The following is an 18,313-nucleotide window of genomic DNA, read 5'->3' on the forward strand; positions in this document are numbered from 1 at the left end:
CACCCAAGTCATTCAGTTTAAGGGCAATGGGACCAAATAATAATGAAATGTATGGAAACTTTCTGTATTTTCATGACTATGAGAATTGTACATTCACACTGAAGGCATCAAAACTATGAATTAATACATGTGGAATTATATACTTAACAAAAAAGTGTGAAACAACTGAAAATATGTCTTATATTCTAGGTTCTTCAAAGTAGCCACCTTTTGCTTTGATGACTGCTTTGCACACAATTGGCATTCTCTTGATGAGCTTCAAGAGGTAGTCACCGGAAATGGTTTTCACTTCACAGGTGTGCCCTGTCAGGTTTAATAAGTGGGATTTCTTGCCTTATAAATGGGGTTGGGACCATCAGTTGTGTTGTGCAGAAGTCTGGTGGATACACAGCTGATAGTCCTACTGAATAGACTGTTAAAATTTGTATTATGGCAAGAAAAAAGCAGCTAAGTAAAGAAAAACGAGTGGCCATCATTACTTTAAGAAATGAAGGTCAGTCAGTCCGAAAAATTGGGCAAACTTTGAATGTGTCCCCAAGTGCAGTTGCAAAAACCATCAAGCGCTACAAAGAAACTGGCTCACATGAGGACCGCCCCAGGAAAGGAAGACCAAGAGTCACCTCTGCTTCTGAGGATAAGTTTATCCGAGTCACCTGCCTCAGAAATCGCAGGTTAACAGCAGCTCAGATTAGAGACCAGGTCAATGCCACACAGAGTTCTAGCAGCAGACACATCTCTGCAACAACTGTTAAGAGGAGATTTTGTGCAGCAGGCCTTCATGGTAAAATAGCTGCTAGGAAACCACTGCTAAGGACAGGCAACAAGCAGAAGAGACTTGTTTGGGCTAAAGAACACAAGGAATGGACATTAGACCAGTGGAAATCTGTGCTTTGGTCTGATGAGTCCAAATTTGAGATCTTTGGTTCCAACCACTGTGTCTTTGTGCGACGCACAAAAGGTGAACGGATGGACTCTACATGCCTGGTTCCCACCATGAAGCATGGAGGAGGACGTGTGATGGTGTGGGGGTGCTCTGCTGGTGACACTGTTGGGGATTTATTCAAAATTGAAGGCATACTGAACCAGCATGGCTACCACAGCATCTTGCAGCGGCATGCTATTCCATCCGGTTTGCGTTTAGTTGGACCATCATTTATTTTTCAACAGGACAATGACCCCAAACACCTCCAGGCTGTGTAAGGGCTATTTGACCAAGAAGGAGAGTGATGGGGTGCTACGCCAGATGACCTGGCCTCCGCAGTCACCAGACCTGAACCCAATCGAGATGGTTTGGGGTGAGCTGGACCGCAGAGTGAAGGCAAAAGGGCCAACAAGTGCTAAGCATCTCTGGGAACTCCTTCAAGATTGTTGGAAGACCATTTCTGGTGACTACCTCTTGAAGCTCATCAAGATAATGCCAAGAGTGTGCAAAGCAGTCATCAAAGCAAAAGGTGGCTACTTTGAAGAACCTAGAATATAAGACATATTTTCAGTTGTTTCACACTTTCTTGTTAAGTATATAATTCCACATGTGTGTCTAAACTTTTGGTCTGTACTGTATAATTTGTTTTTATTTTACTTAACAGACATTGTTGTAGGAGCGTACAAAAAAGTAAGATGAGTACAGAGCCATAAAGAACAAACCATTTTCTTTGGTCATGTTGTGGTGACGTTACTGTATAGCTGGTAACTTGCTATGTGTATATTTTTTAGGAATCCATGGGTAAAAGCTCAGATGGAAAGTCCTATATCATTACTGGAAGCTGGAATACAAAATCCCCACATTTTCAGGCTGTAAACGAAGAGACTCCAAAAGGTACTACACTAATGTAATAACGGAAATAAGTGCTAGGAGAACTAAAGAGGATCTGTCAGCATGATTTCACCCCCCCCCCCCAAACTATATGTAGCGCATGTAGGTCTTTCATAGACAAGCCCAGCGATACCTTTACATGACCAGTCCGTTCCTCCATTACTGAGAAATCCGTGTTTGAATTGATATGTAAATGAGTGAAGAGCTATTTGTAGATCTGAAGCCTCTGTCACTCCAGCTCTATTCCCCGCCCAGCGCCGCCTCCTCCTGCTTGACTGACGGCTCCTGTGCCTGATATCCCAGAATACAGGCTGTCAATCAAGTTGGAGGAGGTGGCGCTGGGTGAGGAATAGAGCTGGAGTGACAGAGGCATCAGATCTAAGATTAGCTCTTCATCCTCGTTTGCATATCCGTGCATATTTTATGATAACATCCCTTTTAATATTTTCCAAATGTTTAGAGTTCAGTATGTCATCACTGTATAAACCTAATCATTAACCGCTTATGGACGCAGCAAATTATCATTTTCGCTTTCTCATTTTTTCCTCTTTTTTTCTTCTTTTTCCACCAATAAAGACGTACGGGGACTTGTGTTTTTGCAGAACAAGATGAAATTTTGAATGACTCCATTCATTTCACTGAAAAATATTAAAGTGCGGTTAAATGTTAGGGAAAATAAATGTAACTCCACCATTGTTTTGTTGCTTTTTCTCATGATCCCCCCCCCCCCCATGCCGGTATGATTACAGGGAAAGCAAACTTGTATAGTTTTATTTTACTATTTTAGTTGCTTTAAAAAAATTCTTAATTTTGTAGGAAAAAAAAATAGTTGTATGTTTCCATTTTCCGAGACCCATAGATCCATTTTATTTTTGCAGGAGGGCTTTCTGTGTGCTGAATTGACGTTTTTTTTTATTTATACCATTTTGGGTCACATTGTGTGTTTTGATCAATATTTATTGCATTCTTTTTTTTTTTTTTTTTTTTTTTTTACAGGTTTTCAATATCATGTTTTGATAGATTGGAATTTTACCGACACAGCAATTCCGTATTTTGCATTTTTATTTTTACATTTCTATTAGGAGGTGATTTGTTTTTCATTTTTTCTTTTCTTTTTTTGTTGTACCTTTTGTTTGCGGTACTCCACCATTGCTGTATGTAGTATAGATCACTGTCTCCTATGGCTGGATGTCGCAGGAGAATTAACGAGGCGGGTACGAGGTCCCCAGCTGGATGTCATGGCAGCCCATCTGCTCCCCACAATAACGTCGCAGGAGGGTGGCTGATGGGTGCCTGAATAGCTGGGATGGAGTGCTCCACTTAAATGCTGCAGTCATTGATTGACAGTGGCACTTAAGAGGTTAATAGTAGCAATTGGCGATTAATGTTGATCTTTGCAGTTAAATGTTTCCTATTGCATGCGCCCGTCTCCTGTTGCACTGTGTTATGCATCAAAGGGTATGGCTTCTGTTCGACATCCCAGTGGTGACCCACTAGTGTTATCAGCAGGGATTCCCAGATAATTAGGCAATGCTGGACCCTGCAGAGACCGAAGGATCCGCCTCATCATCATCTGTAATTTCCAAGGATCTAATGGTATATAATAAAGATGGAAAACAACAATAAAAAGTCAAATTAAATTAGCATCTAGAGTCTCTTGAATGAGGCGAGCTGCGTTAGCACATAGATCTGCTGGTGTAACCAAGATCCTACAGGTCGAGCCCCGTCATAAGAATAAGTCCTTTATGTCCCAGAATCCTTTTATTGCATCTGCAAATGTATAAACTCCATATAAATCTAGAATAAACATAAGGGACACTATGCTTCTCTAATAAACAGTTTTGAATATGTAACATTAACCTCTTCATGTCTTCAAGTCGGAAGCAGGTGTATGGAGCGACGAGCCCCATACTCGGCAGGTGATGGCTGTGTGTTACAGCCAGGACCTGCCTCTTAACAATCGCGGGTGGAGCGGTGCTTCACCCACGCTTGTCAATCTGTTAAATGCCACTGTCAATCTGACAGCGGCACTTAAAACGCTCGGACATGCGTGCGTGTCATTCTCTCTACCCGTGACGATTGGTTGCCATGTCATTACGGAGCTCCTTTGATATCCTGCCTATGGCTGGGCTTCAAAGGAGACTGTGATTTCTGCTATATACAGCAAAGCTGTTGCACTGCTAGATATAGCACAAGCGATCATACGGTCGCATCTTCAAGTCCCTTAAGGAGACTTACAGGAGCAGGGAAAAGTAAAGAAAAAAAAAAAGTTGAATAGAAAACAAAAAAACCTAAGTTAAAATTACCCCCCTTTTTTCCCATTGAAAAAAAAAAGATCCACATTTGGTATCGCCATATTCAAATAAAAAATCCGATCTCTCAAAATATAAAAACAATTTGCCCGATCATTAAATCCCATAAACGAAAAAATTCAAGATTGGCAAAAATTACATTTTTTTTTTTGTCACAATTCCCCAAAAAATGCTGTAAGAAGCGATCAAAAAGTCACATCTATCCCAAAATGGCATCAATAAAAACGTCTTGTCCCACAAAAAATAAGCTGTCACCCAGCTCAATCTACTAAAAAAATAAAAATGTTACTGGTCCCAGAAAATGGTGACACAACCCCCCAATTTTTTATTTTTTTTTGCAAACTTCTGGACATGTTTGATATCACAATAATCGCACTGATGTGCAGAATAATATTGCAAAGTCATTTTTTTTACCACCTAATGTACACCAGAAAAGCAATTCCCAATAAAAAAAAAAAAAAGTTCATTATGTCGTAAAATGAATGATGATAATCAAAACTACAACTCGTCCCGCAAAAAAACAAACCATCATAGGTCTATGTGGACAGAAAAATAAAAAAAAGTTATGGGTCTCGGGAGGAAAAAACGGAAATTGGCCGCGGCGTGAAGGAGTTTATAAAAAGATGGCATACTTATTTTTAATTCTATTAAAATCCAAATTGGCACGGCTGTCTAGACTCTGTTCACACAGGTATGATATGGATTTGTAAAGCTGCAGCGGAAAAGAGTTTACTGCACTGAAAACCCCTATCTTGCATTGTATTGTTCTTTGCCCCTAAAGTAAAATCCACTCAGAAAATATGCAGGAAAAATATCCTGATTGTTTATACCCATCTTCATAAGTGAGTATTGTCAGATAGAGCTTGTAAAAACAAGCCCTTTTTCAATTTGCTGCTTATTAAATCCTTCAGCCGTTCTTGAGATATTTACAATTTTTTTCTTTTGTTTACAGCTCGTTGCCTTGGAGACCGACCACCGCTGCTAGACAGCAGAACATGTGCAGCGCTTATGAGCTTATTGAGCTTGTAAGCATTGCTTTAAAGCTGGCCAGGATTGCTGGAGTACACCGTTAACTCCTAATCCTCGGTCAGCTTTAGAGCTGTGCTTACAAGCTAGACAGCAGCAGTGGTCGGTCTCCTAGGCAATGAGCTGTAAACAAAAGAAAAATGTTAATATCTCAAGAATGGAGGGAAATTTTAGTAAGCCTTAAATTGCAAAAGTGCTTGTATTTACAAGCTCTATCCATCTATGAGAATAACCTAGAACATTTTACTATAACAGGTCCTGAATATAAACCATGAATTGTGGATAATGGTGACAAATTGAAACACACAGCATAATACTACTGTTTTTTTTCCCCAGACAAGGTCCTTTTTATTACTGCGGCGGTAGACCTGGTGATTACAGAAGTTCAGGAGCCGGTGCGCTTCCTATTAGAAACAAAGGTGCGAGTCTGCTCAGCCAGCGAGCGTCTCTACTGGCCGTTCAGCAAAAGAAGTTCTACGGAAAACTTCTTCCTCAAACTAAAACAGGTAAGGTAACGTCTGATCTTTGGGCAATAAAAGTAAACGCACTGATTATTAATGAATCGGTCCTGTGCTGCTGTTGGAGAACCTCTGTACCCGGACTGCAATTTGTTAAAGAAGCAAAAAGGAAAAAAAAAAAAGGGGGAGCGGGGTGTGTGTGTGTGTTACTCACCCTCTCCAGGTCCTTCGCTGAGTCTCCGCCTGTGCTCCCTTTTGTCCGTTCTTGTCAGCAACACTGCAGACGATCAGTGAGCTCAGTGGTTCTAAGCTGTTCTTGCTGCTGTCACTGAGCTGCATAGTTCACTGATTGGCTTCAGCGCCATCAACGTGACATCAGCGCTGCAGACAAGAATAGACACCAGAAGAAGCAACACAGGACCTGGGGATGGTGAGAAAAGCCCAAGTATATGCAAGTTTTGGGTCAATTTTTCTCAAGCAGACGTCCGTGTATCATGATCTGATATGGATTTGCTGCCATGTCTTTTAACTCAAACTCATATATGCCTGTTGGGCTGTCCTATCCGTATATTGCAGTTCACACTCGGACCGTGATACTTGAACATCTGAATGAGGCTTTAACTTAAGGGGTAATGTCATGTTATTAAATTGCTTTAGTTAAGTAAGTCAGCATGAAAATAAACCAATTTGCAATTGACTTATCTGCTTTCATCCTCCCTCAGTGAGAGATTTTCTGTTACATAGTGTAAAGTTTGATTCCAAAGAAACCGACCACCAAAGCCTGGCTGAATGTGTGCAGTAGTTATGTTCCAGGCTGAGGAGTTAACTCCTAAAAACCCAGTAATCTCTCTACAACCAATTGATTTCTATACAGCAGTAAGCTGCTCACCTAATTCCCCTTCCCTCTCGGCTCCTGAGCAGTCTGCTTTTATCAGACCTGCATAATCACAATTTGCTGCTAGAGGTGTCTGTAAGGGCACATACAGTGGGTACGGAGAGTATTCAGACCCCTTTACATTTTTCACTCTTTTGTTTCATTGCAGCCATTTGGTAAATTCTAAAAAGTTCATTTTTTTCTCATTAAAGTACACTCTGCACCCCATCTTTGCTTAATACTTCTGGGATATTTATATTCTGGGATTAGCTGATGATGCATTCATTATACAATTACTGCGTCTCCCGCGTACATCATTTCTAGGACTCTGCAGCATGTCATCATCATTGATTCTCTTAAAGCGACTCTCCAGTAAAAATGGCCTAATAAATGGCTAAAACACTGTTAAAATGCCCATTATCCATCCTTTTTCTTTTTTTTTGTGTCGTCTTTCTGGCACGGCTACGCATGTGTAGTCCAGCCTGAGATACCACCCAGGCGGGGGGAATGTTTCTGAGTACAGAAACTCAGTCTGTTACACTCAGGTGCTCCAGCTCCGCTCCCATTGAAGTGGAGTTGATCTGCAGTACCTGAGAATGGCCACTACATATTATATGGCGCTGTGCTTTTCTGTATTCAGTCAGCCGCTGCGGGAGCTGCAAACAGCTAATTGGTTGGTGTGCTTGGAGTTGGGACTCCACCAATGTGATCTTATGACCTGTACTGAAGATTGATCATCGCTATACAAGCCCTGGACAACTAATTTAACCAGCTCTTATGTAATCTGTGTGGCCCCTCTTATAATAGGCAATCGGTGTATCCTCAGGGGACGTCCAACCAATCGGACCCCCGCTAATGAAGGGGCTGCAGTACCTGCCTCATTGGTTACACAGGCTCAGATGCAATTGTGTGAAATGTCATGGTATGTCAGACCTGATACTAGCGGCCCATAGTGGAAGGAATATGTCGTGTGATGGCGTCGTACCTGTATGACTGTGCAAAAGCTAAGGAGGCAGATTATTTATGTGCTTAAAGGGTTTTTCTTAAGTTGTCTTCAGGAGCTTTCTTCTTTGCTGGTGGTGAGTGACAGTTCAGACCCCTGGTGTGGGCGCCCTCCTGGTCTGCATTGGGCCCTCTTCCGAGCTTTGCCCTGCAGCATGGGAGAAGCGCAGGGGATCTACAGCTCGTAAGAGCGGTGTGAACAAGCTATAAAGCATAGCGCTTTCTTGTGCCGCAAGCTCCTGATGCAGCTAACCGGCCAGTCAGCGAGCTGCACGCTATAAAACTACAAATCCCTCTGTTCTCGAGAACGGAGAAGATAATAAGGGGTAAATTGTAAAGTTGCTGGCACTTTTCAGTTTTAACATTTATGAACTTGAGACTTGAGACACCCCCTTTAACTTAGAATTGCGGGTTTTTTTTTTCATCCAAATCTCTATATGGAAACAGATGACAGAGCAAGATAGATTGCTAGAGAACCGATATCTGCCCAGGTGTCATGAATTCTGTATCTGAAGCGCCTCGCATTCTGTTACAGATCGAAAGGAAAGAGCGGAAGAGCAGCTGTGACACCTTCTACGAGGTCATGTGCTTAGAAAGCGAGTCGGAAAGAGAGCGGAGGAAAACCACTGCAAGTCCGTCCATCCGTCTCTCCCAGTGCGGACCGCAAGGAGCCAACATCCCGTCACCGCCCGAGGATGACGAGGAAGAAGGTGAGCTCATCAGTCCCATCTACCAACCTAATGCTATGTCCTGAAAGCGCTGCTTGTGTAACTGACCTATAGTAACATGGGTTACTGTCTTTAACCCTTTGCGACCTTTGATATATATTTATGTCATCGGCCGTGTCCCTGACTTTGATGCGGGCTCTGACGCTGAGCCCGCATTTTTCCCCGCACTTGATGACTGATCTAATCACCATCAAGTACCTTTAACAGCCGCCGGGGGGGGGGGAGATCCGAAATCCAACCATAGCTAAGAAGTTAAATGCCGCTGTCAATCACTGTCAGCAGGATTTAACACGCGCAAGCTGGAATCGGGTCACAAATCCTGTCCATCGGCGCCCGTCACAAGATCGCGGGGCACCAATGGGTTATCATGGCGGGCAGGGGGGTCTGCAGAAGACCTGTCATTGTGAATGTCGGCTCATGGCCGGCGTTCATAGGAGATCGTGATTTTTGCTAGAAGCCCTGCTATGTGTAGCACAGGCGATCAGATAATTGCAGCTTCAAGTCTCCTAAGGGGACTATGGAAGAAGGGGAGGAAAGAAACTAAAGCGTAAAAACGGAAAATCTCAAGGCAGTTAAGGGGTTAAAGGGGATGTGCGGGACTAACCTATTGATGACCTTTCCATAGGATAGGTCATGAATAGCAGATCGGTGACATTAGACCCCCTCCTGCTGTTACTTGCTCCACCGGCAGCCCCATGTAAAAAGTGTATGGACCCAGAACAGCACGACTCTATACATTTAATGGCTGCTCCCGGGTATTGATTGGGAGAGGAGGCGCAGTACCCGGGAGTTGCTATTGATGACCTGTCCCATCAGTATTTTTAGTCCTGGACAACCCCTTTAATTCATGATTGCCCATGAATGGTATAGATACGGATCCATGCTTCTGCACAACCTTGTTGCAAAGGGGTTTTTGCATCTGAAACATTTATAAATATCCAAAGTATATTCCGTAAATGTTTGATCGGTGCCCGTGTCACTATATATCCCCGTTGACCCTTTAGAAAGGAGGACTCTGCTCCGCACCCCCCCCCCCCATTGTAGTTTGTGAGTAGCTGAACCCGCCGAGTGTTAATAAAGAAAGTCGCTCGCTGTATCAGCTGCTTGTTGTAGTGCAGCACAGGAGACCCCCGTTCTCCCATTATATGGGGATCCCATATACCCAATAAATAATTACCCCAGCCGACTCTCTCACCACAATACATGTGAGCAGAGGCTGACCAGGACGCCTGTGACCATGTGGTTGGGGGTCACACAGACACGGACGGTGGGTTATCATTATGTTAGTTCCTCCAAAGACTTTTTTCTTATAATAAAGCAAAGCAACAGTTACAAAATAGCGAGATGTAGAATAATCCAGGGATTACATAATCAGAATGAAGAAACAGGAAAGATTTGGTAGAAAAGTGAAGTTGTTTCTTTTCCTGAGAAGTCTGATTCATCTTTATATCTGGCATCTGTACAACAAAGCCCTTCCTGTGCTGAATCTGGAGGAAGCTCCTTCTTGTAAAGGTGCAGCTTTGATAGAAAAGAAATGAAAGCGGGTAACTCTGTACCCATCACAATAGCCCTTATTAATGGAGTTGGGACGGATGCACTCGCAGGGTCCAGTCCATCAGCCACCTACTCTCCCCTGATGGCAGTGGCGCCTCTTCTTTTGATTAGCCGTCCTGGTGTGGCGCACATGTGGCCTCGCTCCAGGCCAGCTAATCAACAGAAGAGCTGACTAGGTTACTCCAGGTCATGCAGAAATATTGCCCTGGTTTGCAGGCAGCAGGGACAATTACTTTCTATTTTTCCTTTTTTTTTTTAGTATATTCCTTGTTGGATTCATGATCCGGGTGCATAAAAAGTAACGGGGCAATCCTGGAAGCCTGTCCCTTATCCTCCTGGCATCTTCTGCTAAACAGTGAATTGCTGATTTTCAGATGGACGGGACGAGCTGATTCAGCATAAAAATCTTCTCTGCACCCAAAGCTCTCCATTTTATTAGCAGCTAGTAAAAGTGTATTGTAGCTTCAGCTGAGCAGGCCTCAAAAGTGCCCCCCCACCCACATACTGACGATAAATCTCCTCTTCAGGCCATGAACAGATTAATGTTCTATTGGAAAAGTTGTTTTTTTCCACTTTTGTGTTACTGTGAATTTATAGGATATGAGATAAAAGTTCTTTTTTTTTTTCTTTTACAACAGTGACACACTTATCTACAGGCAGCACCTGGTATTGCAGCTCAGATTTCGTATACAAAAGCTTTTATCTACTTACTTGTACTCTTCATAAATTATTGTGCAAAAAGTGCAACAGTGAGAGTTTCCATAAAAATATGCAAAGTGTTAAATTAAAGGGGTATTCCCATCTCCAAGATCCTATCCCAATATGTGGTAGGTGTAATAATAATACTATTAGCAAATACCTCCAATTAGAGATGTAGTATAGTTTTTCTGATTCGCTGTTTTTTTCCTCATTTGCAGGCATTGCAGGACCTTAAATATCCATGGTTACGACCACTAGCAACTAGCAAAATAACTGTCACTATATCAGTGGTCGTAACCATAAATACCTAAGGTCCTGCAATGCCTGCACATGAGGAAAGAGACAGAGAATTCCAAAAAACTATACATTTCTAATTGGAGGCATTTGCTAATATTATTGTAATTACACCTACCACATATTGGGATAGGATCTTGGAGATGGGAATACCCCTTTAACTTTTCCAAGTTGCAATACCAGACACAGCCCATGGTCAAGAGAGGCGTTGTTGTGAGACTTCATTTTCTTTTCCCAGACAACCCAATGAAGCACCATGCATCTTTGTCCGGTGCCGGCTCCGTTCCAGTGTTGTTGGTACTGTCTCTCCCGGAGATTGCATGACATTGTTACACGATGCCTGAGGACAATCAGCGCTGGCCCCCCTTCTTCAGAAAAATCAAGACAGCCGGAGGAAGAGAGAGCAGCTTCAGCTCTAACTTCCTCCGGAAGCCAATTACGTCCGTAGGAGAGGAGAGTGAAGCCAGTGCTGATTGGCCGCAGGGATCGGGTGACCTCTCTAGGAATTTGTAGGCAGCATTAAACACTGCAGAAAAATGTACATTTTTGCATGCACCTTTTTATGCTTTTTTGTACAGCAGTGAATGCTTTTTGGAGCTAAATAAAGATATTTGAAAAAAGAAACGTGGGACGTCGCTTTAACCCTTGGCATACCGTCGGACCTGGGGTGAGTATATTGGGTTAATTTAAATTATTAAAGAATGTGTCTGTTTTATTTAAAATAAAGTGTTATATTCTCGGTGTGTTTATTTAAGTCTTTACTTACAGGTTTATTAATGAGGGTGTTTGGCTGATACCTCTTTATTTCTAAACGCAGGGCTTGGTGTCAGCGACACCTAATCCCATTACCCTTATGCAACTGCACCAGGGCGTCAGGAAGAGCCTGAGCTAAGTGCCAAAATTGACACAAATGGCGCATCAATAAGATGTGCCAAATCTGGCGCTTAGCCTCGGCTCTTCCCATTTGCCCTGGTGCGGTGGCAGTGGGGTAATAGGGTTGGGGTTCATGTCAGCCTTGTATTTACAGCTGCCATGAAGCCCAGGTTAGTAATGGAGGACGTCTATAAGACGCCTCCATTACTAACCACATAGTAATAAAAGTTTGTAAATAAAGACACGGCATGTAAAAAATCCTTTATTTGAAATAAAGGTCCATGGCTTTTACACATTTTATTTAAATATAAAAAACAGTTACTCACCTAACGCCTTATCCCAGAAATCATTGTCTCCTGTAAAAAAAAAAAAAAAAAAAAAACAACTAAATAAAAAGCAACCATATCCCTCACCTATCCAAAGTGATGAAATAATCTATAGTGGCCCACGAGGATCTGGATCAATTATAGAACAGTCACATGACAGCAGGCTACACATTGACAGGAGTGTGATCGCTCCCGCAGTGTATAGCGCTGTGCTGCCGTGAGAGAGGTCACAGTAGTTCATCAGCTGATGAACCCCAGTGAGCTTACTTGTGTCACTGCCGCTGCTTGAGAACATTCTCACCCGGTGCAGTGAGATCACCGGAGCTCATCAGCTGATGAACTCCTGTGACCTCTCTCATGGCAGCTCAGCGCTATACACTGCGGGAGCGATCACACTCCTGTCAGTTTGTAGCCGGCGGCCGGATAGAACAGTCATATCTGCTGATGTGACTGCTCTACAAATGATCCAATCGTCGTGGGACACTATGGATTACGTGTATTACAGTGGATAGGTGAGAGATATGGTGGTTTATTATTTTTTCTCTTTTACAGGTGACATGGGTTTTGGGGATTAGGTGTTAGGTGAGTATATGGTGTTTTTTATTTTTTACAGGGGACAAGGGCTTCAGGGATTTTGTGATAGGTGAGTATAACTGTGTTTATTTTTTTTATTTCAATATGTATTTATTTATTTTAACTTTTTTTTTCTTTCTTTGAGCACAGGCGCCAGCTGATGACTTCTACCATCAGCGATGCCTGCTCTTGCTGTTATCAGCGACAGCAGATGTAGGCTGATTGGAGTAGTAGTCTATCAGCCGACGCCTGTGACCGGTAATCAATTGTTTGTGCGTTTATCACCCATTGACTTCAGTTTAGTCAGTCAAATACGCAGAAAAAATCCGCAAACATTTTTATACCTGCATTTTTGCTGCATATTTGACTGACCCAATTGAAGTCAATGGGTGAAAAATGCGGCAAAAACGCACAAAGAATTGACATGCTGCAGATTTAAAAGCACAGCAAATCCTGAAAAGAAAAATCTGATCATGTGCGCAGCACTTTAGGATTCTCATTGACTTTGCTGGCATAATCCTAGCGTTTTTGTGCCAATTCTGCATGGAAACAACGCCGCAAAAACGCACAGTGTGCACACAGCCTAAGTGTTATTATTTTAGTGAGGGGAAAAATAGGAATTGAGATAGTGTTGTCGGGGTGGGGGCTCTGTTCCTGGGTTTTATTGTTAAGTAATTTCTGAACACTTCTACATTCTTTTTCCCCTAGATAATGATGAACCCCTTCTGAGCGGTTCTGGAGATGTATCCAAAGAATGTGCGGAAAAAATCCTGGAAACCTGGGGAGATCTCCTGTCAAAATGGTAAGAGAACATTTATGTGATTCGCCTGTTATTTTTTAGACTTGTCTTTAGTATTGATTGTAATACTGAAAATGACAGTTTAAAGGGAACCAGTCACAACGATTTTACTATTGAAGCTTGCGGTCTGGCTGTATGGACCCTGGAAAGAGAGAAAAAATGTCACCTGTTTTATAGTAATCCGATGTGCCAGCGCTGAGAAATCCAAGCGCTTACTCCACATGCAAATGAGTCTGGAAGTGCACTGTGGGCGTGTCAGTACACTCTGTGTTTATCAATATGCTTTGCATGTGGAGTCAAAGCTTGGATTTCTCAGTGCTGGCACATCGGATTACTGTAAAACAGATATCTTTTTTTTTTTGTAACCCGACCTATATAGCCGTAACATTTTTTCATTATTAAAATCATCCTGGCAGACTCCCTTTAATTCAGAAGAACTTCTTATGGTTCAGGCTAGATAATGATATTATGTCTCGGTATCTCCGGACTGTGACTATTGATGCCAATGTGTGGTTGGTGCCAAAGGAATTTTTTTTATATTTTTTATTGATGCTTTTTTTTTTTTTGGGCAGAAACAACATTTTGCTTACGTTTTATTGCAATTTTTTTATGAACGTGCGGTGACCAAAAAAAAACCCACACAATTCTTGTATTTTGAATTTTCTTTTTTTACTCATTACAGTGTTTATTTGTGTCAATTTTTATTTTGATATATATTTTTGCTTTTTTTGTTGTTGTTGTTGTTAAGAAAAAAAGAACAGTGATTCAAAATTTTCTAATTTTTTTTGTTTTTGTTTAAAAAAAACTTTTTTTGTTTTGTTTTGTTACTTTAAAGGGAAACTGTCAGCAGATTTTTGCGATTAAATCCGAAAGCAGCATAATGTAGGGGCAGAGATCCTGATTCCAAGGATGTCACTTGCTCAGCAGCTTGCTGTAGTTTAATACGGTTAGTGTTTTATCAGCAGGAGGTTCACTAGAGGACTAGGTGCCACGTGCCAGGCAGTCCTGCTAATCTGTGAAACCCCGACCCCACAAATGAGTGGCAGCTTTTTGTGTACATTGAACAGAAGAAGCGGCCAATCAGTGGTGTGGGCGGGGTTATACAGAGCTCTTCACTCAGAGAACTGCTAGATCTGCAGCAGAGAAAACCGGGATTCTATCCAACTACAGCAAGTAGCCCAGTAAGTGATACATCGCTATAATCGGGCTCTCTGTCCCGGTATCATGCTGTTCTCAGATTCCATAGCAAAAATTCACTTTTTAATTAATTTTTTTTTTAAATCCGCTATACGGTTCCATAGATATGGGCCTTTTATTTACGGCTACCTTTTATGGTCCTTACCAGGGGGCGTGGCTCACCGGATCCTCTGGGGCGTGTCTTTAGGCTGCTTTACATAATTACTCTGAGCCCCGCCCTCTTAGTAAAGTCCCTAAAAATCAGCACTGAATAAAAAGACCCATATCTCTGGAGCCGTATGGCGGATTTAAAGAGAACAAAAAATGCATTACTCAGGGGGGGCGGTGGGAATAAAATAAGAGCAAAAACTGGGCACATCTGACCCGATGACAGGTCTGCTTTAAACACAATGAAAACAATTTTATGAAAAAAAAAGATAAATGTCTAAGAACAACTGTGATAATTAGGGAAAAAACTGCGCCCGGAACAGCCAGTGCAGACTGCAGGATGTGTGACTAAGAAAGGAGGGACGCACACGGAGTAAAGCGGGGTCTGCTTCCAATACATGAAATCTAATGCGGCATCATAAATGTTTCTTCAGACGTGGTGCGGGGGGCGCGATTTCCGTCCCTCTAATTAGCTGCCATAATCTATAGTGACAGGTGTTTCCCCCAACGCTCCGCTGCTGTGGCACTGCAACTCCCAGCATTACATGATAACCGGGAGTTTTGCAAAAGCTGAAAATCCTCAGTTTGGAAATCCCTATTGTAGAGGAGCTCGGTCCTCCTGACATGTCTGCCTTAGTAATGATCGTATTCCCCATTATATAACAATTCTGGGATAGCTTGTCTTATAAATATTAGCATTTTAGCATTCCTCTTTTACTCCTCCTGGAAATCTAGGCCGATCGTGTTAACAATTATTCTGCGTTCGTAGAACGTTTGTCGGCCCGCGTATAGACCGATCGGCGGTCATGTAGCAGCCTGCACCATGCCGAGTAAGGCCGCCATAAGCAAAGATCCGGGAATTACGGACATCAGGGGCGGTGACGGCTTCTCTGTAAACCCTTGAGGACCAAGCTCATCTTACGTTTTTTTTTTTGTGTGCTTTTTGTTTTTTTTCTCGCCCTTCATGATGAGACATTACTTTTTGATTTTTTTTAGAGTCAACATAGCCGTACGAGGGCTTGTTTCTTTTTGCGGGATGAGTTGTAGCTTTAAATGACATTTGTTTTATCATATAATGTATTGAAAAAAAGTTCAGTAAAATGGTAAAAAAACACAATTCCAGATTTTTTTTTTTTTTTTTTTTTTTTGAGTCTTGCATTTCTGAATTTACTTTTTGCTATTTGTTTTGTGACAAAATGGAGGCAATTTAAAAAAACAAACAAAAATAAACTAATATATGTGTGTGTATAATATACAGTACAGACCACAAGTTTGGACACACCTTCTCATTTGAAGATTTTTCTGTATTTTCATGACTTTGAAAATTGTACATTCACACTGAAGGCATCAAAACTATGAATTAACACATGTGGAATTATATACTTAACAAAAAAGTGTGAAACAACTGAAAATATGTCTTATATTCTAGGTTCTTCAAAGTAGCCACCTTTTGCTTTGATGACTGCTTTGCACACTCTTGGCATTCTCTTGATGAGCTTCAAGAGGTAGTCACCGGAAATGGTCTTCCAACAATCTAGAAGGAGTTCCCAGAGATGCTTAGCACTTGTTGGCCCTTTTGCCTTCACTCTGCGGTCCAGCTCACCCCAAACCATCTCGATTGGGTTCAGGTCTGGTGACTGTCGAGGCCAGGTCATCTGGCGTAGCACCCCATCACTCTCCCTCTTGGTCAAATAGCCCTTACACAGCCTGGAGGTGTTTGGGGTCATTGTCCTGTTGAAAAATAAATGATAGTCCAACTAAACGCAAACCGGATGGAATAGCATGCCGCTGCAAGATGCTGTGGTAGCCATGCTGGTTCAGTATGCCTTCAATTTTGAATAAATCCCCAACAGTGTCACCAGCAAAGCACCCCCACACCATCACACCTCCTCCTCCATGCTTCACGGTGAGAACCAGGCATGTAGAGTCCATCCGTTCACCTTTTCTGCGTCGCACAAAGACACGGTGGTGGGAACCAAAGATCTCAAATTTGGACTCATCAGACCAAAGCACAGATTTCCACTGGTCTAATGTCCATTCCTTGTGTTCTTTAGTCCAAACAAGTCTCTTCTGCTTGTCGCCTGTCCTTAGCAGTGGTTTCCTAGCAGCTATTTTACCATGAAGGCCTGCTGCACAAAGTCTCCTCTTAACAGTTGTTGTAGAGATGTGTCTGCTGCTAGAACTCTGTGTGGCATTGACCTGGTCTCTAATCTGAGCTGCTGTTAACCTGCGATTTCTGAGGCTGGTGACTCGGATAAACTTATCCTCAGAAGCAGAGGTGACTCTTGGTCTTCCTTTCCTGGGGCGGTCCTCATGTGAGCCAGTTTCTTTGTAGCGCTTGATGGTTTTTGCAACTGCACTTGGGGACACTTTCAAAGTTTGCCCAATTTTTCAGACTGACTGACCTTCATTTCTTAAAGTAATGATGGCCACACGTTTTTCTTTACTTAGCTGCTTTTTTCTTGCCATAATACAAATTCTAACAGTCTATTCAGTAGGACTATCAGCTGTGTATCCACCAGACTTCTGCACAACACAACTGATGATCCCAACCCCATTTATAAGGCAAGAAATCCCACTTATTAAACCTGACAGGGCACACCTGTGAGGTGAAGACCATTTCCGGTGACTACCTCTTGAAGCTCATCCAGAGAATGCCAAGAGTGTGCAAAGCAGTCATCAAAGCAAAAGGTGGTCTGTACTGTGTATGTATATATATTAGTTTTGTGTTTTGTTTTTTTATTGCAATATTGTGCAAGCGTTTTAGGCCGGTCTAGACAAAAATACTGCAAAAGAAGCTTTCAAAAATAGTTCATGGTTTATTTTCATCTATTAACAATGTTAAAGTACATGAATAGTAGATAAATCTAGATTGCGGCGGTCGTAACAAACTGACGGCTGTCATTTTCAAGCCTTGTAAATGCCACTTCAGTAACTCTTGGGTTCCGGCTGTGTAACACAGCTGTCACTTGCGGCAAGCAATGCACAGATCCACCGTGCATGCACAGAGGTTGAAGTGAATCTCCTCGTGTATTTTGGGTGTAAAGCGCTTCCCCCGGCCTGTACTGCATGCTGTGTGATTACTAAGCTGCATGCAGAGGCCGTTTGCAGTTAGCTCCTAAGCGCCCTCTAGTGGTGGCTGTAGGTAAAAATATTTGCAATTTTCCTGGATATTTTACGTATCTTTGCACTCTCACTGTTGTGTGGTTTAGTAAAGTTCATGAATACGGGCCTGCAGGTGGGTGACATTTTTTTCCATGTAACAGTCCCAACTTATTTGTTTTGTTGTAATATCCCTTTAATCTTTTCAGGCACTTGAATCTGAGTGTGCGTCCGAAGCAGCTTTCTACTCTGGTGAGGAGCGGCGTGCCGGAGGCATTAAGAGGAGAAGTGTGGCAGCTATTAGCCGGATGTCACAACAATGATTACCTGGTGGAGAAGTACAGGTTGCTCATCACCAAGGTAAGTCCATGACGCCTGTACGTAATCCTCGAACGCTTAAAATATGATGTTTGTAAGGCAACCTAATACTCTAAAGCGTGATTTTTCCAATATTATTAGGGTTTTCCAGCTAAAACAGAAACTTATAATTTTGATGTAATAGTAAATTATCAAACAAACACACAAATAAAAAAACA

The 18,313-nt window shown here is 42.2% G+C and overlaps 1 protein-coding gene across 1 annotated transcript in view; it reads left to right on the forward strand.

Moving 5' to 3' along the window:
- The window catches only part of RABGAP1 (RAB GTPase activating protein 1), a 129,547-nt gene that overhangs the window by 31,616 nt on the left and 79,618 nt on the right, over positions 1–18,313 (forward strand). The window contains exons 9-13 of the mRNA XM_073639747.1: positions 1,714–1,816; positions 5,488–5,657; positions 8,021–8,195; positions 13,241–13,334; positions 17,987–18,137. Coding sequence (XP_073495848.1) covers positions 1,714–1,816; positions 5,488–5,657; positions 8,021–8,195; positions 13,241–13,334; positions 17,987–18,137 — 693 coding nt within the window. The remainder of the gene's footprint in view (positions 1–1,713; positions 1,817–5,487; positions 5,658–8,020; positions 8,196–13,240; positions 13,335–17,986; positions 18,138–18,313) is intronic.

The sequence above is a fragment of the Phyllobates terribilis genome, unplaced genomic scaffold (genome assembly GCF_046119375.1).
Source record: "Phyllobates terribilis strain yellow unplaced genomic scaffold, ASM4611937v1 Scaffold_7__3_contigs__length_470593459, whole genome shotgun sequence".
Taxonomy (NCBI): Eukaryota; Metazoa; Chordata; class Amphibia; order Anura; family Dendrobatidae; genus Phyllobates; species Phyllobates terribilis.